A 24,705-nucleotide genomic window follows, 5' to 3' on the forward strand; every position below is an offset into this window, starting at 1 on the left:
TTTTCTAGCTGCTCTAAAACCATTTTTGAAGGGACACTTTTGGTTGCTATGGACAATCTACAGTTTGCAGGCAGAAAGAACAGTTTTTATTATATAAAAGTACATGTAGGGCACTGGGCAGACCACTAGGGACAAGGGGGGTGTGTATTTTTTACATACAGTACTGTAATCTATAAGATTAAAGTATACTGTATGTATTGTGTTTGTTTACCTTTTTGAATTTGGCTCCGTTCTCCACTCCCGTGCGTCGTAACGTCGCAGGGAACAGAGATCTGTGGCTCACACAGCGCGGTGGCATCGCTGGATCCAGGGACAAGGTAAGTAAACCAAGCCTGTGGATTCAGCGAGGCAAGCCCGAGTCTGACTCGGGGTTACCGATCGTAGCCAAAAAATCTCACCCCGTGTCAGACTCGGGAACACCGCCAGGGGGGTAAAAAACACTTAATAGATTTAGTATAACACTGAATCAAAATCCAGTCCCCCTGTCAGAACACAATAGCTTGGATTGTTAATACATGATCTCCTCTGGAGCACTTCAGTTTTTTTCTTTATTCAGCCTTTTGGTTGAGGAAAAAAAAACTGATAGTGTGTATCAGGCTTTAGTCTAGCTCTGTTTAGTAGAGTCTTTCTTTCTTCTATTGGTCTATTATTCTATAGTGGCTCTTTTCAACTTATCTTTATATATTTTGTGTAGGTTATGGTATGTACTCAGTAATTGTTTTTTTAAGCTTACAATAAAACAGCATATATGCGCTTTTAAGGTAAGCATACAACAGCACTAGAAAAAGCTTTCTTAGTAAATTTCATAAACAATCAATAATTTTTAATTTAGCACATTTTGCCAACATGACAGGCCACATTTTAACTGAGAGTTAAAGCATATCTAAACCCCAAATTTTTTTTTATATATTGCAGCTCACCAGATGTGTTGGCTGCATTACTTTTTACATTAAAAAATGTTAAGCAATTACAGAAAATACCTGTTGAAATTGCCAAAAATGCAGTGTCATTGTCACCTACTGTGAGCTTAAAATAATTCACAATCATCCATATGTTTTTTGTGGAAACTGCTTGTCCCATAAATTCTCCATGTAATGGAAATGGACAAAGGCAGACATGTTTAATGACCTATCTATGCGACAACCATGGCTGCCCCATAGTACAGTAGAGAAAATAAGCCAGAACATAAAGCAACATATGCTGTATTACCAGGTGAAAATAAAAATAATGCAACCAATATATCAATATTTTTGTTTTTAGGTTTAGATACACTTCAAGGCCTGTGGTCTTCAAAGGATGGGACATATTAGTAAGTAGTATAATTGATTTACTAGTCTTGGGCAGAAATTAGTAGGTTCCAAGTCAGGGTTTAAATGTATTTCTTTATCTTTCTTCTCTTGGGAGGTAATGATCTGATACATGCACAGTTGAATACATTTAATTATCTCGAAGCAGAGAATAAACTGAACATTTACCAAGTCATAGAGGAAGCTTGTTATCCAATAAAGGACCTCTCCAACGCCGGCAATGTGCTGCAGTCTCTTTGAACCATTGTCGTACTCTTTCACAACATAGGTAACAAAACTTGCCGTAGTGATGGAGTAGCCAACCAGAACAGAAAGTGCCACCAACGTATTCACCAAGGTAATGGTCCTGCAGATGAAGAAGAATGATTCTCAGAGGAGGAAACATGTCCCCACCAGATGGGAATTGTACATTTCATGGGCTCCTTCATCTCTCTATACTCTCGCTATTACTTATTAATAAAAATACACAGAGAACTGCTACACAGTTGTTAAAGAGATGAATAAGGGTGCCTAAAAATACAGACAGGTAAATACATCTTCTGCATTACTGCAGCACGGCTTTTAAATTATGAGTGTGACCATAATACCCAGAAATGTATTAAGCCTCTAACGGAAAGAAGAATTTCTAGAAGTCTGGAGTCCCAGAGGAGCATGAGGCAACATAAAAGACAGCAATATATTTTGTGTGCAAGCTGATGTTTCTGTGTGCAATCCTTGACACAGGATCCATTTTTGTGCCTGTGATTTTCTGTTACCTCTGAATTTTATATAACAGTCCTACTGCTGTTCAATAATTGGCTAATAATTGTGCCGCAATGCTCCAGAGAGTTTATCTATACTTGTGGCCAACATTTGCATATTTAAGGCAGTCTGAAAATCGGTCTGGTTATAGAACAGGACTGGGTAGCTTAACAATTCCAATTCTGTTATTTAGAAATAAGAGAGACTAGAAATGTTTTTGGTCAATTATTCATTTGTTTACTATATGCATCTTCGAACTGATGTGTTACATTTATTCTAACTATGCAAATATACAAAATCTTTATTTTAGAGATAAAAATTATAACAACAGGGTGCACCCTTGACACAGGAATCGCAGAGCATTTCAGTTTTGTTAAAGTCAAAGCAACAACAATGATTACTTATGTCTCTCTCTTTCATTCTAATATAAGCTTTGTATGCTTCATCTGGGAAAAACAAGCAGAGATGTGGGGATAAGCCACTCCCTTAAATCATACAGTTGTGTGTAAATTTGAGCTTGAGCTACTGAGCTCTGTAAATAGCACACTTTTTAACACAGCAGCTTTAGAATAGACAAAAGTAAACATCTGAAAATAAGGCTACAGCTCCACTTGCTGGTTTATGAAAGAAAAGTTTAAAATGGGTATTTTCTGTCTCTTGCAGCACCTAATAAAATAGAAAGTTAAAGTAGAACTATTTTTTTATGTCTCCCACCCCCCTAAAAAAAATTGTGCCAATGCATGCTCAAGTGCTGTCCCCGACTTCCTCCTCAGTCCAGTACCAGCCATCCTCTTCAAGGCAGAAGAACACTCTGTCAGTTTTCCCATATTAAACAAGCCCAGCCTGACATTTACATGCCCACCTTAGGGATCATGCAGACAGGGCTTACAGTACTCCAGAAATAAGCTGTTCTCGCAGAGTGCCACTCAGTCATGGGGAAATGCCACACATAGCTGTTCATGAAAGGAATTTACTGTATGCTGTATTTTCCCTGATCTTCCCATTTGACAAAAAGCTACTGTACATGCTTTGGCCATGCTTTATATGCATTGATAATGTAACTTAAAAGTGATTTCTTACGTAGAAGATTGAGACACAGATCCAGGAAGGGGCTGATTGTAGACAGAAATACCTGAAAAATAAGCAATATTCGTCAAGTCTACTATAGGTTTTACCAAAAAAAGGATGCTAAGTATAAAGGTATTCAAATAAACCTATTCAGTAAAGTCCTTCTACCAGTACTATTTAAAAAATAAAAATTATTTGGGCTCTCAAAGAGATGAATGCTGATTGGCTATATATCTCACCCACTGAATCAACACATTGAAATGTGGTAGGTACAACAATATATTAAAAAAATCTCACATAACAATGCCACTGACCACAAGTAAAATAATGGTGTTTGCTTGATTTTAATATGTGCCTCTGCACAGACCAAGAACAGGTCAACATTCAAAATACAAATGTATTGTTAAAAAAAGCAGGCACCGTTTTGTAACCTTGTATAAAAAGATAAAGTTTACATATAACCTGTGAAATGAAATCTAAGACATTTTGATCAGCTGTGTTCAGAAAGCAAGCACTGCATGTACATGTGAATTATGTGCTCCATCATTTTTGCCACCAACTGTGTGGCATGCTTTCTTCTTGAAAATTAAAATCTTAACCACTTCACCTCTGGATGATTTACCCCCTTTCCTGACCAGGCCATTTTTTGCAATACTCCAGTGGCAGCTGGTGCACAATAATTCTGGGGGGGGGGGCAGCAAACCAAGGCCACCCCCCCTCCCTCGGCGGGAGATGAGGCTGTTCCACACCTGAGCTAGTCCATGGTATATTCTGATTGGTTTCACAGCTAGAGTGGGCCACTGGCGTGCCTGTGCGCCCCCAGCCTGAAAGTGCAGGATCATGTAGCACAGGAGAGCCACCTTGCCACCGTATATATATATATATATATATATATATATATATATACACAGTATAAAGTCGGCAAGCGGTTAATCAAGGGATTAAAATGGTATGCATTTTATTTTCAACAAGACAGGGAATGCCAGCTACCTTTAATCCCCTCAGTAGATCAAGCATAGTATTGGCGTAAAATGAAGGATGGATGGCCGCACTCCAAACCAAACAGGTTGTCTTTATTTAAACGAACAGCAAAAACATACCGGATCACAGCAACAGAAACAGGAGGATAACCGACGTTTCGCACTGACTTAATGCATGTTAGCCATGAATAAGCACTAAGTCAGTGCGAAACGTCGGTTACCCTCCTGTTTCTGTTGCTGTGATCTGGTATGTTTTTGCTGTTCGTTTAAATAAAGACAACCTGTTTGGTTTGGAGTGCGGCCATCCATCCTTAATTTTACGCCAATGCTTGCCTAGTGCACTGCCAGCACCCTTGGAATCCTACACCTGTGTATGACCCTATAGCAGACCCACCTTGAGCGGTGATTTTCCTTCTTCTATTGCTTTTAGATCAAGCATAGTCTTCATCAAACCTTAACACAGGTCCCTTAGTGCAGGGGCCATCAACCTCCAGGCCACAGACCAGTCCTGGTTTGTGGCCTGTTGTTGAGCGGGCCGCCATCAGAGCAAGAGGGGAGCTCTGTCACGGACCGCAGTATAGATAGCAGCCTGTATGTCCTGTGTGTCAGCCTATTAGCAAGGCAGGGGGCGGGACGGCTGCAGATCATGACAGAGAGCAAGAGACTCTTCATAATAATTGTTTCAAAAAGCCTTTCAAGTGAGATCAACTTTTGTACCACGTGCTCCTCCGTACACAAGTATTCACCAAGAGGGATTGATTTACGAAAGGCAAATAGACTGTGCACTTTGTAAAGTGTTTAGTAGATCGGGTAAATCTTCACTTTGAAAGAATACCCAAACACGTGCAAGGAAATAAAAAAAAAAGAATTTTTGCTTATACATGATTGAATGACGGAAGTCATCAGAGCTTCTACTCAATTACTAAGCTCTGGAGCAACTGCTCTTGCAGAGTGCAACTGCACTGTGCAAAGTGCAGTCTATTTGCCTTTAGTAAAAAAATATGTCAATCAATATGAAACAAAAATCTGGAATAAGAAAAATACAACAACAAACAAAGTCTGAGCATATTGTGAAAACATTCATAAGCAGAGGTTGTCTGCAAAAAAAAGAATATGTACCAAAACAACCCATAGCTAAAATAATACGTATTCCTCGATTTTCTATACAAAAGTGTGTCTCAGCTTACCCATCGCTCCCTGTTGGCCCTTTAATGTGATTTGCAGACTCACTGATCAATGTGGAGGCTTATGAGGAAAAAGGGGTTGGAACCATTGCTTACTTTTATGTGTAAAGTTGGGACTTGCTTAAAAATTCAGCTACTTATATGTCAGAGACTTTTGATTATTGTCATGGTGTTTTCACTTCTAATGCCTCGTACACACGACCGGTTTTCCTGGCAGGAAAACAGCCATGAGAGCTTTTGGGCGGGAATCCCGGCCATGTGTATGTTCCATCACAGTTTACCCGACAGGAAAACTGTGAAAAAAAAATAGAACATGTTTTCTTTTTTCCCTCTGGGATTCCCGGCGGACTTTTTCCCGTCGGGAAAACCGGTTGTGTATATGCTTACCCGAGGGGGAAAAAAACGCACATGTTTAGAATCAAGTATGAGACGGGAGTGCTCGTTCTGGTAAAAATAGCATTCGGGATGGAGATAGCACATTCGTCGCACTGTAACGGACTGAAAAGCACGAAGATTGAAAAGCGTGAATCGTCTCTCACCAAACTTTTACTAACACGAGGATCAGCAAAAGCAGCCCAAAGGGTGGGCCGTTTGAATGGAACTTCCCCTTTATAGTCCCGTTGTACGTGGTGCACGTCACCGCGCTTTGGACAGGCGTGTGTATGTAAGGCAGACTTGAGAGAAATCCCGTCGGGAAAATATTTGTTTATTTTCATGCCGAGGAAAACGGTTGTGTGTACGAGGCATAAGTTCAAACTGCCTAGGTTTGTCACCGGTGTACCTTAATTTTGTATTTTTTTTTACTCAAAAATTATATATCCACAATAAAAGTTGATTGGGAGGGGCTAAATTGTTTGCTAAAGAATTGGAACACATTTCTCTTTGCCTTAGATACACAGCAATGGGGTTGATTTACTAAAAATAAAGGGTGCAAAATCTGATGCAGCTGTGCATAGAAACCAATCAGCTTCCAGGTTTTATTGTCAAAGCTCAATTAAACAAGCTGAAGTTAGAAGCTGATTGGCTACCATGCACAGCTGCACTAGATGTTGCACTCTCCAGTTTTAGTAAATCAACCCCAATAAAAGTGCTTTGTAGTTTATATGACTTATATGCTCCAAAATATAGAACAATTAGGTGTCTATTTATAAAACATTTATTTGATGAATGTCACAAGCATTTGTCCAGACTGCACAAATTGTCCCTGCATTTTTTTCTAACACCACGACTTCCTATGGTCATTGGCTCCATCTAGTGGCCACAATGCAGAATATTTTTCTGAAATACTTCAATCAAAGAATACACCACATTTCTGGCCACTAAGTCAGAGTTGAGGATCATAAGAAGATATTCTAGAAAATATAGGGAACATTGTTCAGCCTGGATGGATGCTTCTGACATTCATCTGGCGAATGTTTTATAAATGGACCCCTTAGATACATAAAGAAGAATAGGGAGCAACAGATTGAATGTATTTTATTTCTGAGACAAAACTCTAAAGACTGAAAACAAAAAAGCTCATAAAGAAAATACGTGTCAGTTGCCACAAAGCCTTTCAGTGCTGTATTTTTTATTTTTTCCTGAGTCTGAAGAGTGTATCATATGCTCTGGCATACTCCCTGAACTAGACTGCTAAAACGGAAATGTGGCACAGTGAAAATCCCTTTTATTGGACTTTTTATTATGTTTTTTTTTTATTTTTTTTTATAGAAAGCCTAAGCCCAACCTCGAAAATAGGATTTGATTCCCTTTCAAATCACTAAAGCTGCAGCAGACTTTTATCTGGCCATTTTAATCCCCCTTTTTTAAAGTGTCAAAAGCTCTTCTACTAGGAGGGATTTTTGATGAATTGTACTTCAGAGAAGTTTATCTCCATTCATTCTAGCACAGTCTCTGTCGTTTTATTCCCAATGGGAAGCTAAAGGAACAGAAGCCACAGCAGTTACAACAATGAATTGTACTGTTTGAGCAGCAATCAGAGAAAGGCAGGGAGGCTAGCTCAACGCTGAGGCTAAAAAGGCTGAACTGTTGGGGAAAAAAACAAAAAAAAACACACCAAGCACTATGTACAATAGAGGAAAGGAAAAATGTCTGTACTGCCCATAGCAGCCAACCAGATGCATCCTTTTGCTACCCTTCATTGGAAAACAGCTAGAATATGGTTGTTTGCTAAAGATGCCACAGGCAATTTCAGTTACCGTATTTTTAGATAAGGTTCAACGCTAAGTTGGTTACTTCTAAAACACATTGCCCAGGGTAGAAAAAAATCATTAAGTTAGAGCATAATCATACTTTCTTGACAGTTGAAAATCAAATAAATGCATTGATTTTCAATTGCTCATTGCCCCAGGGAATGATTCTCTCATTCCATGCTGACTCGAGCTACCATGGGTGAGACATTTACATTTTACAGTCAGCTGTGTTAGAATCACACTATTTGCACTTTTTAACAGCTTTCACATTCAATAGTATCCAGTAAATGGTTTGTTGGTTATCTCTATTACATGAGTGATGGTAGGCACCCGACTACAGTGCTGCAGACCAGTGCCGGGACAAGCTCATCTAGAGCCCAGAGTGAAGATGCAAAATTGTACCCCCTCCATGATGTATGAGCATTATTGTCAGTGAAAATCCCCCCCCCCCCAAAAAAAAGTGCAAAAAAAAAAAAAGCACTAATCAGCAGGCTCATCCCCTAAACACAAAACCTCCTTCTTTCCATGTCCTCCTAGAACAAATCCTCTCTCTCCCCATATGCCCCCAGCACAGCCCCCTCAAAAAAAAAGAGCGAGCAATATTTTACAGGCTTACACTAAGCATAAATCCCCCCTCCTCTCTGCACTAATCTGTACCCCCACCCCTAGCACAAAACCTCTCTCTTCCCATATGCCCCCAGTACAACCCCCTCCCCCCAACAAAAAAAGAGTGAGCACTAATCTGCAAGCTTACCCCTAAGCATAAATACCCCCTCCTCCCAGCACTAATCTGTGCCCCAACCCCCCCCCCCCAGCACAAAACCTCTCTCTTCCCATATGCCCCCAGCACAAATCCCCCCCCAACAAAAAAAGAGTGAGCACTAATCTGCAGGTTTACCCATGAGCATACATACCCCCTCCTCCCAGCACTAATCTGTGCCCCTACCCCCCCCCCAGCACAGAACATCTCTCTTCCCATATGCCCCCAGCACAAATCCCCCTTCCCCCAAAAAAGAGTGAGCACTAATCTGCAGTCTTACCCCTAAGCATAAATACTCCCTCCTCCCAGCACTAACTTGTGCCCCTACCCCCCAGCACAAAACCTCTCTCTTCTCATATGCCCCAGCACAAATCCCCCCTCCCCCACAAAAAATCAAAATTTTCTCCTCCTAGCATACATCCTCTCTCTCCCCATATGCCCCCAGCACAAACCCCCCTCCCCCAAAAAAGAGTGAGTACTAATTTGCAGTCTTACCCCTAAGCATAGGTATCCACTCCTCCCAGCACTAACTTGTGCCCCTACCCCCCCAGCAAAAAAACTCTCTCTTCCCATATGCCCCAGCACAAATCCCCCCTCCCCCACAAAAAACTAAATTTTCTCCTAGCATAAATCCTCTCTCTCCCCATATGCCCCCAGCACAAATCCCAAATCCCCCCCCCCCCCAAAAAAAATAGTGAGTACTAATCTGCAGGCTTACCTCTAAGCATAAATACCCCATCCTCCCAGCACTAGTCTGTGCCCCTACCCCCCCCCAGCACAAAACCGCTCTCTTCCCATATGCCCCCAGCACAAATACCCCCTCCCCCAAATACCCCCTCCCTAATTACATAGTACAAATTGGATGTGATTGGCCCTGTTTGTACCATGTGATCACTGTGACAAAAATGTTAAAAGACTTGCTGCAAAGCTACTGGTGTTTTTTATAATGTTATTTTAACGTCCAGTGTGCTTGAGGCCTTAGTAGGACGCCCAACATTAGAGGTGATTTATTCTACAAAAGCAAATACGCTTTTGCAAGCTGCTACTGACTAGTATTCCAATGTTTCTCCATTACTCAGCCAATGTAATCCTACTGCTGATGGAAAGGGGCAGAGGTTGTAATGGTGCACACTGAAAATCTGTGACTTAGTGTAACTAAAACTAAACTAGTGTAACTAAAAGGCAGCCTCCATCCTCACGCCGGCTTGTATACAATTTTTGGGCAATTTTTTGGGATTTTTGCCTGGGCACCCTTGTTGAAAAAGGCTGGTCTATGATGTATTTTGGCAATGTTTATTGGCAAAAAAAAAATTTTACTGATGAAAAGTAGAAATAGAAAAAATGTAATTTGAAGAACCAGCTCTCAAACATTTGTTGTCAGAAATTCCGACAACAAATGTCCGATGGAGCATATACACGGTCACATTTTCTGAGAACAAACTCCCATCGAACATTTGTTGTCGGAAATTCCAACCGTGTGTACGCGGCATTAGTGTGTACCAGGCTTTAATACAATGCCTGGAATAAACGTATTCTTATCACAGGGTGATATACAAACTCCATGCAACTATTGTGCCTAGAAGGAATCAGACACAGCAATTTTGTGCAGTAAGACCACGATGTAAGCCATAGCCACCATGCTAGCCAACACCAATTTGTGTTTTGTTTTTTTGCAAATGATCCCCACTGCAAGAATCCAGAAAAGCATTTGTATTACGTAGCAGATAACAAGTGTTATTTTTAGCAGAGCGGTGGCACAAACGCAGGAGTAGTTAGGAAACTGACTCAAGGGAATCTCCCTGGCGATCTGGAGGAGAAGCTAAAAGCTATAATCATGATGGATAGTGGTATAATTAAGCTGTAATGTCAGTGGGATTGAATGCAGGACCTGCATAATGGCCTCTCACTGCAAGATAAATGCAGGCCTAAATCTAACGTGTTTATGGAAAATAAGCGGTGTCTAGAGATCATCAAAATGCTTTATTTTCTCAGTGAAAGAATCACGAGTCCTCCAAGAATCGATTCCGGCGGCACTATTGTTTGCACTGTTGCTAAGTGACTAAACTTTTATCAAATATTTATCATCTGCTGCCCATCGCTCAGTGGGAGGTTACTGCACGTAATTAAAGGTCTAGAATTTAGATAGAAAACAGGAGTCATTTTTGTAATGTAGAAGATATGTTTTGCACGACAGTAGAATGCTTATTTAGATCTTAAATAAAAAGGAGGATACAATGTAAGTCTTATAAGGTTCCTTGGGGGGGCTAGGGGCTATTTACCTTACATGTGAAGTGGATTGGAGCTGTGTGAACAGCAGGCTGCTTATTCATATTCAATGGATGGAAGTACCTTGACACATTCATGTAACTTCAAACGCTACCATAAGCATCAATTTTACATGAACTGTTAGATACTGATGTGCTAGAAGTCTTGCCTGTATGTTGAATATTGATATGTGCGGTACAGGCTGTCATATTGGGAAAGGGCAGTGGGTTTTCAGTAAAAATGCCTGGTCTGTACTGAGATCTAAGTTTATAGTGTGATCTAAAGCAAAAAGAATACTTTATTACATAAGGAAAAATCTGAAAAAGGTGAAAGTATGTCTTAAAAAAAATATCTTTTTTTACCAGCTAACAAAATATTTGTGATGCAAGACATTGAATTGCCTCTCACATGTCCATATAGGGGATCAAGGTTCTAAAGCCGCGTACACATGATCAGTCCATCCGATGAGAACGGACCGATGGACCGTTTTAATCGGTTAACCGATGAAGCTGACTGATGGTCCGTCGCGCCTACACGCGATCGGTTAAAAAAACAATCGTGTCAGAACGTGGTGACGTAAAACACAACGACGTGCTGAAAAAAAAAGAAGTTCAATGCTTCCAAGCATGCGTCGACTTGATTCTGAGCATGCGTGGATTTTTAACCGATGGTTAAATTTAAAGCAAGTTGGCTTTTTTTTAACCGATGGGGCCCACACACGATCGGTTTTGACCGATGAAAACGGTCCATCAGACCGTTGTCGTCTGTTTAACCTATTGTGTGTACGAGGCCTAAGAGTTAGCAATACTGTATATATACTATATATATATCTATATATATATATATATATATATATATATATATATATATAGCCAGATTCAGATACACGTCTGATATGCGCTACGCCGATGTAACATAGAGAGGGAAGATCACTATTCACAAAGCACTCGCCGACAACGTTGCGCCTGCGTAATGTAAATAGGCCGGCGTAAGCCCGCGTAATTCCAACTAGGTGGAAGGTGGGCGTGATGTATTTAAATGAATCGTGACCCCATGTAAATGAAGCGCCGAACGAACGGCGCATGCGCGCGCATGCTCAGTATCACGTTGAATTTACTCCCTAACATACGCCGGCTCAATACCTGTGACGTGAACGTAACCTACGCCCAGCCCCATTCATGTACGACTTACGTAACCAACGTAAAAAACGACGGCTGTTCCGACGTCCATACCTTAACATGACTTACCCCTGCTTTATGAGGGGTAAAGTTACGCCGGACGTAAGCCTTACGTAAACGGCGTAGCTTAATACGACGGGCGCAAGTACGTTCGTGAATCGGCGTATCCAGGTCATTTGCATATTCGACGCGTAAATCGACGGAAGCGCCCCTTGCGGCCAGCGTAAATATGCAACCAAGATACGACGGCGTACTAAGACTTACGTCGGTCGGAAGAAGCCATATTTCAGGTGTATCTAGTATTGTGAATAAGGCGCATTGATACGACGGTGCATCGCTACACTTACGCTGCGTATCTGTAGATACGCCAGCGTAAGTGTTTTCTGAATCTGGCCCATAATTATTAATATTATTTTATTTTATTTTATATATATATATATATATATATATATATATATATATATATATATATAAAACAATATTAACAATACTATTGCTATGATTTAGCATGAGAGTTGGCTAAAACCTAAAAAACATGGTAGTTCCAGCCCTTACTCAGTCAATGCCAAAACTTAGGTTTTGGCTGCAGTCCCATTTTAATTTATTACTCACCCTATAGCACACACCTTAAGAGCCTTCATGACACCTGTCAAATTCCCAGCAAAGTGTAGACATGTTTATCATGTACTTTACTGTCCTGTAGGTTATGCTTTAGTTTACACCACTTTGCATTCTTCATACACATAGCACAGCTCAGCATTAGTAGAGAGAAATTTGACTGTAATAATTGATACATACAATAAATGCCTCCTTTAATGGGTTCCTATTGCACTGACTTGTATAAATAACTTCCACTGTAATTATTTTATTTGTTTTCTTACTGTATTGTGCAGCCTGATCACTTGGTAGATTAGCTCTCAAGAGGAAGTTGCTGAAGCTGTTTAGGAATGCTGGGAGACTGTGACGGCCCTCATTATTATACCAAACCTAGACAAAAGAAAGTAAATTTTAGGTTAATGTTTGCAACAACTAATGTCTTTAAAGCACTGGTATTATACTAATTAAATAAAAAAGAAACATAATATTGTTAGCAGACATGTAGCACCCAACAATGTGTTATCTTAAAATGTAATAGAATCTGTGTTTAGTTTTGGCCAGCTTGGGGAAGTATTTTGTCAGGTTTACTGCAATCTGAGGCATCATTGGAGAGATTCATCCCTTTCCTGTCTGATAAAAGGGTTTTCACAGGGCAGGAAATGAGGGGAAATTTCTATAACCGCAACACAGATACTGTAGAAGTAAAAACCTAGACAATCATTAATTGGGCCAGTAGGTAAATAGGGCTTAGCATGATGGTGTGTTCCATGACCTTGTGGCTGTATCGTGTTGTCATTGTGTTGGTGCCTTCAATTATACGCATCAGTAATTTACTAACGGATGTACAGTATCAATGTGGATGTCACCCCGCTTCTTCAAACACTGTCTATCCAAAACTGAGCTTATATTATTTCCTCCCCCAGGTGCCCCTTCCTTTGACTTCTCTGTCGAGATTGATGGCACAACTATCAATTTGTCCCAACATGCCATGGTGCTAGATGTAACCCTGGACTCACATCCGATTGTGCTGCCTGCAACATCTTCAAATTACGCTCCTTCTTAATCAACGACACCACAAATCTGCTATTTCACTCCCCAGTTAACAATCACATCGACAACTGCAACTCCCTCCTCATTGGGCTTTTCTTTACAAAGGGTATTTCCCCCTTCAGTCCATCCTAAATGCTGCTGCCAGACTCATCCACTTTACCAACTGTTCCTGCCCCCCCTCTTTGCAGATCTTTCCACTGGCTTCCGCTCACTCAACAATAAAATTCAAAATACTAACAACTTACAAAGCCATCCTCAACTCTGTCTCAGCTACATCTCAAAATACCAACCAAATCGTGCTCTTTGGCCTTCACAAGACCTCCTGCTCTCTACAGTAGCTCCCTCATCACCTCCTCCCATGTTCAACTCCAGGGCTTCTCCAGAGTCTCTCCATCCTCTGGAACTTCCTACCCCAATTTGTCTGACTATCATCTACTCTATCCATCTTAAGTTGATCCCTGAAAATCTATCTCCTTAGAGAAGCTTCTGCTGCTTCTAACAAAAAAATTGTCTTTTTACTTTCTCTATCAGCTTATTCCCCACAATTATTATCTTTTGTATCTTCCTCCTAGATTGTAAGCTGTAACCAGCAGTGCCCTCTATCTCAACGTGTATTGAATTGCATTGTGACTGTATTGTTTGCCTTTTTTTTTTGTAAAGCACTGTGCAAACTGTCTAAATGCGGTACGATAATAATAATAATAATAATTTACCAGATTTGTATTTGGATAGGATGGACAGAAGACTTGATTTTTGACTGGGAGCTTGGCAGTGCAAGCATCCAACCACCATGAAATTCCTATTTTCTTGCATTTTTATGTGTTATATATTTGCATTCAGAAATAGGGTCACGGTTGACCCATAGGCCCACATTTAAGTATAAGATACATTTCCATTACACAAATGCAACTGATTCCACACCTAGTTAAACATTTAGAGGCTTTCAAGCATTCATCTTGGCCTCACTGACTGAAGCATTTTCATTAGCATAATGCTTTATCAACATCTTAATGTTGCTGGCTTACACTGATTTGTAGAGTAGGGGGTAGGGAGTATTACAATCTATTTTTGAGCATGATATCTGAAAGTGAAATGGTCAGTTTAAAGGATTCTTATACCAGTACACTTAATGCTGGCGATCTACAGTGGATAATCTGAGTGGAGTCACATATCACGGCTGGAAATCATGCTCTTAGTGCCTCTACAACTCTCCCACAATTGCATCTCTCTCACATTTCACCTCTACAGTTCTCTCACAATTTCAAAGATAAACTCTTGAAAACAGCTAGTGCTGGTGAATTCTATTTTACACGGCAGAATCTGACAGTGTATTTGAGAAAATCTATTTTTGTAAGTTATTTAGTACTAAAGTAGGTAACAACCCACAAATCTCTAAGACCAAATGAATTGACCGCCCCAATTTAAAGGATTAATTGGTTGAATCTACCAATGCACGTGCATGTTGCTGAATACCTCTCTGATTCAGCTGTTTTACAGTCATGTTAAAATTGCACTAAAATAAACCTATAACATCAGTAAACCTACAAAACTGTTGGCCCTCCAAGACCAAGGAAACTCTGTTATTATGTTACTTGATAGCAATTAAACAATCTATCTTCTAGAAAACCTGCACCAGCCTGAATTTTAACATAAAAGGAAATAAGAGAGAGTCATCCTTAGCAGGGCCATCTTTAAGGCAGGGCAAAAGGGGAAACTGCCCTGGGCTCTGTCATTGTTGTGGGGCCCAAAGAATCTGCCTCATACTTGCAAACTATCCTGGTTTGAATTCCCTTGTCCCTTGAAGTTTTAGTCCTGTGCTGTGTCCTCATGAACATATTCGCCAGCACACCACGGATCGTATATAACGTCCAAAAAAGTTTTAATGCACAGAAAACATCACAAGAGGTGCAACGTTTCGAGGCCGCATAGGACCTCTTCGTCAGGCAAGTGTCCTGGTATCTCAGTGTGAAGTTCTGTTACTAACGCCACCCAGCTGTGCCCTATTGTTGTGAATGGATGACTCACCTGCAGACCCTGTATTTACATGTAAATAGCCGGAATTGATATGTAAATAGCGGCATCAGGTGGCATTGATATGTAAATAAAGGCAGCATTCATATGTATATCATGCCCCCCTAAAGGTCATATTCACCATCACCTATACTGAATGCTGTTGGATCCCTAGGAGTTTTCTGTCTAGGCAGTGAGGCCTCGCTGCCTGAGTGTGCAGGCAGTGAGGAGATGATGTGCTGTAATCAGTGAGCCATAATGTGTGCTGTAACCTCTTGCAACCAATCGCAATCATTGCTGATTTTGAGTCAAGATGCTATTTATTGTATTCTATTTATTTACCCCCCCCCCCCCTACAGAGGTCTCCACTGGCTGAATTTCATGTTTTATTTTTCTGCTTTTTTTTTCTATATGTCTTCAGGCTGGTCATGTGAAATGTGGAGTCCTCTTCCTTAAGCCCCATATACACTATCAGTTTTCCTGCTGGTTTTCTCTTCAGGTTTACCATAAGCCATGTAGTACAAGGGCCTGCCTGATTGCATTCAAATTGAAACGCTTAAGGTTTGACCTCATATTAGATGGTTTTGGTAAACCTGAAGAGAAAACCATCAGGAAAACTTATAGTGTGTATGGGGCTTAAGAGGTGGGCGGTCTTCAATGAAGCAGAGCATAGAAAAGCACTAAATTGCGGATGTCAGCCACACTGTGGATACAGGGAGCCATGGTGAAGCCCCCTGAAGGGGAAGGACCATGACATCCTTCAGTCATAGTATGTCCTCAGTCTTTCAGGTTGAATGGCACTGGGTGTCTAGACTGTATCTTATGGTGAAAAGGAAGTAATATGGAGGACAGCATTGAACAGGAGATGAATATTTCAAACATATATCCTTTTTTGTTTTATTACCTCCTGGGACAGCTAAAGAAAATGCACAGAGTTGGATTTCATAGATAACACGGGAAATATAAATTAAACATTTTTTTTGTAGTTCCTAAAATACATAATTGATGTTACCTTGCTTAAAGTTAGGTTTTCAGGTAGAGGTAGAAAACTTTTTATTTGTGAGTTAGGAAGGCCATAACTCCATCCTCCATATCTGCAAGAATACAAGTAAGTCATGATTATTATATCAGTATTATTAAGAGAACCCCCTTCCTGGCTCTGAGGAAGGGTATGAGCCCCCAAAACGCGTTAGCTGTACCCTGTGTTTATGGGCTTTTGTCAGTTGCATTTTGTGATTACCCACTTTTATACTAAAACATTTTTTATTAATAAATTATCTCTGGTAATGCACTAGGTGTGCGCGCCTTTCATTTCTGTTTTTCTTGTATATCCTTTCGGATTACATCATCTGAGGAAGGCAGCATCTACCTAGGTCTGGGATACCATATATACCTTTTACACCATCATTTTATCTGATATCTGTTACATCACACCTTGGAAGACCTATTAGCGCTGGAAGTGACTTAGTTTTTTGTAAACATGTCATACTTACCTGCTATGTGCAATGGCTTTGCACAGAGGTGCCACAGCCTCCCCTTCTGGTGCTCCTAGCTCTACCTGTTCTGCGTGGGCCCCCATAGGAAGCTGCATACTATTAGTGGTACTTGTGTGGGCTCAATCCTGAGCCATGCTGCCTGGATCTATAGACACAGACAGCATGGCTCAGCCCCGCCCCCACTCCCTTGTCACGCTGCTTTTTAGTTTTAGTACTTTCTGAGTCACTGACCTGGAACAAGTATGCATATAAGCAAGACAGAGGAAAAGTCTCTATGCTCATAATTGTCCTAGGTCAGTGACTCAGTATTCAAATAAGGAGTTCATCATGGTAGCCAATTGCCCAACATTTTCAGATCAACCTAGTGATACTTACCCCTGGACAGGTGCCTATTGTGTTTTGCTATGATTTCATGCATGTTCTGCACTGTACTACTACTGTTAATGTAGGAGGTAAGATTTGTTTAATGAGTCATTCATTCTCCTGTGTTCATGTGACTTCCTTTTCTGACATACAGTTATACCTTGGTTTGAGAGTAACTTGGTTTGAGAGCGTTTTTCAAGACTAGCAAAAACTTTTAATACATTTTGACTTGATATACAAGCGATGTCTTGATATACAAGTAGCATCATGTCACAACTGAGTATAAAAGAGAAGCGAGGCTCCGCTAAGTGTAAAAATATGGTTACAAATTTTAATGAAGATACAACATTTAGCAATATATTTCTACACTTAGAGGCGTCTCTCTTCTCTTTTATAGTCTGTATCTCCTTTGGATTTTGCTTCTTATCCCATTGTGAAGGCTTCCATTTGTGGATAAACATGTTATGGTTAAACAATCACATTGCTATAATCTTTTTACATGGACTATAAACTGAAGGACCTATCAATAAATGGTTGTGGAACGAATCATCTGAGTTTCTATTATTTCTTATGGGAAAATTCGCTTTGATGTACAAGTGCTTTGTATTACAGGCATGTTTCTGGAACGTATTATGCTCACAAGCCAAGGTTTTACTGTACATAAATTTAGGAGAAGAGCTACCTTGTGGTTGCTGTCAGCAATGGGAATGTAAGACAGAGGACCTGTAATATTAATGTATCTTATTCAGTCTGCGCACCATATTCCAGTGGGTTCGAGCTGAGGTTCCAGGACCATGAACTTTCTGCTAAAGAAGACTTTGTACTTGTTCAGGTATGGGCAGCATCACCGATCAGGGCACAAAGAAAGAATATGCAGATAATTGTCAATTTACTAATTCGAAGTGCCCAGCTAGGACTCTGTAATCTGCAAGTTTTTTTTCTAAGAAAGATTTATGTTACTTGACAAGGTATTCAGTTTCTGTGAATGATCATTGCATGTGGAAAGTTTATTAGTGGCTTGGTCTTGATATTGGAGCCTGCTGTGCTACATGGCCTGCCTAGGGACCCAGCTTGGAATCTTGGTATGCAAGGCCTTGCTAAAGTGAAGTACGGTGGCTTCCCTGTGTTACCAAGGGTGTAAAATGTATAAGAGAGGTGTCAAGTGCTCTAAGATGGCATTAGGGACATACTCTGTATTACTTTCTCAAAATGCTATGGATTCCATGGTTGGGGCAGGTAGGAACAGACCAAGCTGCAGGCTGAAGAAGAGAGGGCATGTGGTCCTTGTATGTCTGTGTGTGGGGCTACAGTGAAGAAGTGGCTTCTGGCCTGAAAAGTGTTATTGTCAGTATTGAGTGTATGAATTAATTGGCCTCAGGCCTGTGAAGTGTTAATATCCATGCAGTGTAAGTGACTTCACTGTACAAAGTTATATGTCTTGCAGTGCTATCAGGTGCCCCTGGGGCAGTGATGAGTGAGGTGTAACACCCCACCTCTCAACATACCTATACCTGGTATCTCTCTAAGTAGACAAAAAGACAATTGAGATAAACATGATTTTTTTTTTATATTTATCCATCTCACCCACTCCCTCTAACCCAGTGATTCTCAACCTTTCTAGTGCCGTGACCCCTTGATAAAATTTCCCAAGTTGTGGGGACCCCTAACAATAAAAAAAAATTGTAGCGTGGTTTGACAGCAACCAAGGTAAGACAAGTAGTTTGCGTCCCTAACCCAGGGACATTTTGCCCTCCCCGAGTCCCCTCACCTGTACAGTATTAAAACCCCTTTTGGTACATTTTAGGATGTACCACTCTTTCTCTTTGTTCTCCTTTCTTTCCCTGTTTTTTCCCTCTCTATCCTAATTTCATGTGTCCCCCCCCCCATCCCTCTCTAGCCATCTTTCTTGTTCTTTCTCTTATTCTTTCTCTCCCTTTTTCTTTGTTCCTCTCCCTCTATTTCTCTCCCTTCCATGTATTCTCTATTTTGGTGGAGTTGGGATCAGTGGCAGTGGCTGGTGAGGAGTTGGGATCAGTGGAAGCACTGGGGGGAGTTCTGATCAGCCAACTTAGATGCTCTTGATCAAGGTTATCTGCTGATCTGAGAACTGTAGTGGGGACTTCTAATGGCAACTATAATCACAGATAGTGTTATGCACTGTTTATCTGGCTTCACTGTGTCTCTGACTTTGCAGTGTCTTGCAGCAGTGACACCTATGCTGAAATCAGGAGATAGTCTCCTCCAGCCCCTCCCACTTCACATTCCTCATCAGTCAGCTGATCTCTAGTCTCTGCCCCCCAGCCATGCCATGAACTGAATGGGCGACTACGAAGAGGCTGAGTGGGGGGCCGCGGGCTCCAGGGACAGCCCTGCTGGGAGGCCGCGAGAAGCCTGGGAGAGCGGTGCGGGCTTCAGGAACAGCCAAGGATTTGGGGACCCCTGGCAAATTGTCATTCGACCCCCAAGGGGTCCCGACCCAGGTTGAGAACCACTGCTCTAACCCATCCTGCCCAGTGTAAAGTTTTCCTTACCTAGTGAGGTCATTTATATTCTAAATCTCTTCACCCTCGCTGTCCTGTCCTGTACTAATACAGTACCACACGTTAACCCACTAAACCCCACGTAAAGGGGCATTTAGGATTTTTTTCCTTAACCCACCAATCAGAGAGACGGGGATGGAGGGAGGGGTTGGGGGTACTTTAATCCTGGAGGTGGGCTCTAACAATAAAAAAGTGCATTGGAATTGTAAGACTTACCGCTTCTGTATATATTGCAAGGTTGTTGCGAGAAGATAGTTTTCCATGTTTGTTCCAGAGGCATCGTACAACATCTGTTTGGAGAAGGTCATACGGTGGGGAGGAGTGCCACCAAATGAATCACAGGACTGCACAATAAAACACAAATTACAGTAGTCAATACAACGGTGAAAAGTACAATCCATAGTAATCAGACACTTTCTCCTTATAGTAAAATGAATTCGGATTTGACATGGGTTGCTGCTCTTTGCAAATTATTGTTGCTATTTGCAGTTATTGCTTATTAACTACCCAGTGCACATTAGGCTACAATCCACAATCCAGAGACAGATACAGAGACATACTCTGTTGTGTATGTATATATATTTTTTAGCTACATAAGACGTGCAGATGCTGTCTTTATTAGCTACCAGGGCAGGTCAATATTCATGTCTAATAAAAGCATTGTAATGAGAATCAGACTGAACTTTAAGGCCTCATGCACACTGGATGTTTTTGGACGTTTTTACAGCAGCTGTTTTTTGCAGTAGACGTTTTTTTCTACAGTCAAAAAACCCTCCATCATGTTATCCTATGTGTCCATGCACACATAGGCTGTTATCAGCAGTTTTGGGCAGTGGCGTTTTTGAGCAGTAAAAAAACCCCCAAAACTAGTGGGCTCTGAGAGAAGTTTTTCAGCTGTAAAAACACTCTAACGCTGATAAACATCGATAAACACAGATAATCGCTCAAAAACGACACTCACAAGCGTTTTTTAACGTTTTTGATCCATTGAAAAAAAAAAGAAAAAAAAAGTTTTCTTAAAAAAAAAACGATGAAAAACGCTTATGAATGCTAAAAAACGCTATTGAAAAAACGTTGAAGAAAGCTTAAAAACTCACTGTAAAGCTACTGGTGTTTTAATAAGGTTATTTTAATGTCCAGTGTGCGTGAGACCTAAAAGTCCTGAACACCAGATGAAATAATGTTTCAGTAATGTTTCCAGCTTACATAATTTAACATAGTCTTTATTCATTGTCAGTGCCATGTAAAAAGCCAAGAATGTACAAGATTAATTTGCCTACATTCACATTCATTAGCTGGCCTTTATAAGCTTCTTTAGCAGTAGGTGCAAAGGGAAAAATTGCAGGGCATCAGATGTAAGGTGAATTTATGCAATAAAATAGCATAAAAGAGTCGCGCTACAAAATAATAATGATATAACAACCATAAATGATCATAATAATATAGTAATCATAAATAATGTGCACAAAAAGTAAACAATCCAAATACGGTCCAGGGGTGAATTTAGTGAGAGAATTTAAGTCCTCTTCCCTGGATGACGTCACCTGTGACGAAACGTGTATGGCGGAGCGACGTGCTGACGCCATCGCTTGACTTTATTTTAAATCTGTAAGTGCAATTATATATATATATATATAGATAGATCTATCTATCTATCTATCTATATATATATATTATTAAACTAATAAATATGACCCCAAGACTAATAAGCTCCTAAAATACAACACCCCTTCTTTCAGTTGCTGGAATTTGACACATTGCTGTTTATAGGTCAGGGCTACATTGATGTTTGAACAGTGTTTGAATGCTTAGTTCATGTGACATATGCACCTTCAAGGAACTAAGTAGAGCTTTAACTCACTTGCTGCAAAATAATTTACTAGATGTGGGCAGTTTACTCTACAATTGTAATGTTTGTCTACTATATGTTCAATCATAATTGGAAACTATTGCAATAAAGTAAATTTACCACCTACAGCAAGAGTAAAAACAGACATACAGTAAATGCAAACAAAGGAACCAATTATACAAATACCTGTTATTTTTTTATTTATTGTGCCCTATGCATCATATAACCAGATAAAAATGCTTTTTCTACAAATGCTGCTAATTGCTCTACTATGCACAAAGAAAATGAGCTAGAGTAATCCGTAGTTGTACTTGGTAGCCTTGAACAGTAATAATGGCTCCTGAAAATGGAATGTCCAACCGCTGAGTTTCCACCCTACAGCTCAGTATATGGGTAGGTTTTAATGCTGAATTGTGTACATTCAGCATGTAAGGCACGTTTATCACTCTGAACTTACCAAAGACTGCACAAGAGCCATTAATCAATTTAATGTTGTGTTTAATGTATTTGTAGTCTGAACAAATTTAAAGAGAACCTTTCCTTTTGAATGAATTTGCTACTCAATAAGGGTTCTCCTATCTACCACCCCTTTCTTTTTCTGGAGAACCCCCCGAGCCACATCTCAGATCGCTAGCCATCTCATTTGAACCTTTGCGCGACCACCACACCACAACCTCTAGGTTCACTCAAAGGGGTTGTAAACCTTCATGTTTTTTCACCTTAATGCATCCTATGTATTAAAGTGAAAAAACACCTTGCAGTATACTGCCCCCCAGCCCCCCCCCCCCGTTTTACTTACCTGAGCCCCAAATTTTTATGGGCGCAATCTCGTGTCGCTCTCTCCATGGCTTCTCTGCTCTTTATCTGATATATTGATAGCAGCGCAGACATTGGCTCCCGGGGGTGGGGCTGAGTCATACACTCAGCGGCTATGGACGCCGAGTGTATGACATGAAAGCGTGCCTGCAAGGTAACCCCCTCTGGAGAGAGCTTCCCAAAGGGGGGTTATCTATTGTGGGGAGGAGCTGCGAGAGCCGCCGTGGGACCCCAGAACAAAACTAACTGCACAGTGGAGGTTAATATGACATGTTTGTTATTTTTTTAAATGGGAACCTTTACAACCACTTTAAAGTGGTATTAAACCCAAAAGCAACCATTATATTGCAGCTTATCAATTCTTAGTTGTGATGGCTGCATTCATTTTATTTTTAGGCTTTCTTTCTTTCTTCTATTTTCATCTGACAATCTGGCCAGTAAGTCTGTTGTTTTTCAAAAGAAGAAGCAAAATTTAGAGTTGAGACAAACCATCTAACTTAAGCAGGGGTGCTTACAATGATCAGGTTTTATTTATTTATGTAAAACCTTTATCTAAAAAGGAAAAACAACTGTTTGCTGTAACTGCTTATAAAGTTTGAGTTGAAGTTCAGTTTCAAATCTGCTAGTCCATCTAACACTCTCCTCCCCCCAGATTGACAATGCTGCTCTCCTGTTCTCCTTTATCCAGAGTGGTGGCACACTAATCGAGGAGGCCAGATCACCAGATGGATACAGAGGGAAAAAAGCCTAAGGCCGCGTACACACAGTCGGACCAAACCGATGAAAACGGACTGAGGTTCAGTTTCGTCGGTCCAAACCAACCGTGTGTACGGCCCATTCAGACCAAAGTTTTAGAACTTGCTTTAAAATCGGACTGATGGACGCCTGACCGTCGGTCAAAACCGATGGTTAGTACACAAAAGCATCGGTTCAAAACCTGCGCATGCTCAGAATCAAGTCGACGCATGCTTGGAAGCATTGAACTTTGTTTTTTCATCACGACGTGTGTTTTACGTCACCGCGTTCTGACCCGATCGGTTTTTGAACTGATGGTGTGTACGCACATCAGACCATCAGTCTGCTTCAGCGGTGAACCGATAAAAACGGTCTGTCGGACCATTCTCTTCGGATGGATCGATCGTGTGTACGCGGCCTTAGGCCTCGTACACACGACTGAGGAACTCGTCGGAAAAGACACATCGTTTTCCTCGACAAGTTCCTTATTAGGCTTGTCGAGGAACTCGACAAGCTTGCTTTGCGTACACACGGTCAAGACAAAATCTCCTTGTTCTCAAACGCGGTGACGTACAACACATACAATGACAGGGGAAGTTCGATTCCACTGGCACAACCATTGGGGCTGCTTTTGCTAATCTCATGTTACTGCGTGTTAAGTAAAAGTTTGGTCGGAAAACAATTTGCACTTTTCAGTCTGTTACAGCGTGAAAAATGTGTTATCTCTTTTACAAATGCTACTTTTACTCCCGTCTCATACTTTATTCTGAGAATGCGTGGGTTTCTTAGCACACACACGCTCGAGTTTCTCGTCGAAAACCAGCCCGACGAGGAACATGACGAGGAAATTGAGACTCCCATCGAGGAAAAAGAGACCTAAGGGCCAGGTATGCCCCTGGGGGGGAACCCATGCCATTTTTTTATTTAAAATTTGGCGTGGAGTTCCCCCTCATGATTCATACCTTTTGCCATGGGTAGAATTGGCGGGAATCCAAGTCGGATCCCTGTCGCTTCTATGACAGCTTTTTCCCCATCGCAGCAAGCCGGCTTGGCGCTGGCTCGCGCGATGGGGCTGGTAGGTGGTCAATCTTGCCGAAAAAGAGCGAGATTGACACAATATTGCGGTCACCCACTGTAAAATGGAATGGTTTAGATGAAAGCATATTCATGTGTTAGAATGGCCCAGTCAACGTCCAGACCTAAATCCAATTGAGAATCTGTGGCAAGACTTGAAAATTGCTATTCACAGATGCTCTCCATCAGATCTGACAGAGCTTGAGCTATTTTGCAAAGAAAAATTGGCAAAAATGTCACTCTCTAGATATGCAAAGCTGGTAGAGACATATCCAAAAAGACTTGCAGCTGTAATTGCAGCAAAAGGTTGTTCTTTAAAGTATTGACTCAAAAGGGCTGAATACAAATGCACGCCACACTTTTCAGATATTTATTTGTGAAAAAATCCTTCCACTTCACAATTATGTGCCACATTGTGTTGGTCTATCACGTGAAAACCTAATAAAATACATTTATGTTTTTGGTTGTAACATGAAAAAATGTGTTAAATTTTAAGGGGC

General features: G+C 40.8%; 1 protein-coding gene across 1 annotated transcript in view; it reads right to left on the reverse strand.

The window, feature by feature from the left end:
* ABCA12 (ATP binding cassette subfamily A member 12) overlaps positions 1–24,705 on the reverse strand; it is a 292,157-nt gene that overhangs the window by 52,450 nt on the left and 215,002 nt on the right. The window contains exons 42-46 of the mRNA XM_040357483.1: positions 19,948–20,075; positions 16,345–16,426; positions 12,557–12,662; positions 3,129–3,180; positions 1,476–1,653 (exon numbers count right to left, since the gene is read on the reverse strand). Coding sequence (XP_040213417.1) covers positions 1,476–1,653; positions 3,129–3,180; positions 12,557–12,662; positions 16,345–16,426; positions 19,948–20,075 — 546 coding nt within the window. The remainder of the gene's footprint in view (positions 1–1,475; positions 1,654–3,128; positions 3,181–12,556; positions 12,663–16,344; positions 16,427–19,947; positions 20,076–24,705) is intronic.

Source organism: Rana temporaria, chromosome 6 (genome assembly GCF_905171775.1).
Source record: "Rana temporaria chromosome 6, aRanTem1.1, whole genome shotgun sequence".
Taxonomy (NCBI): domain Eukaryota; kingdom Metazoa; phylum Chordata; class Amphibia; order Anura; family Ranidae; genus Rana; species Rana temporaria.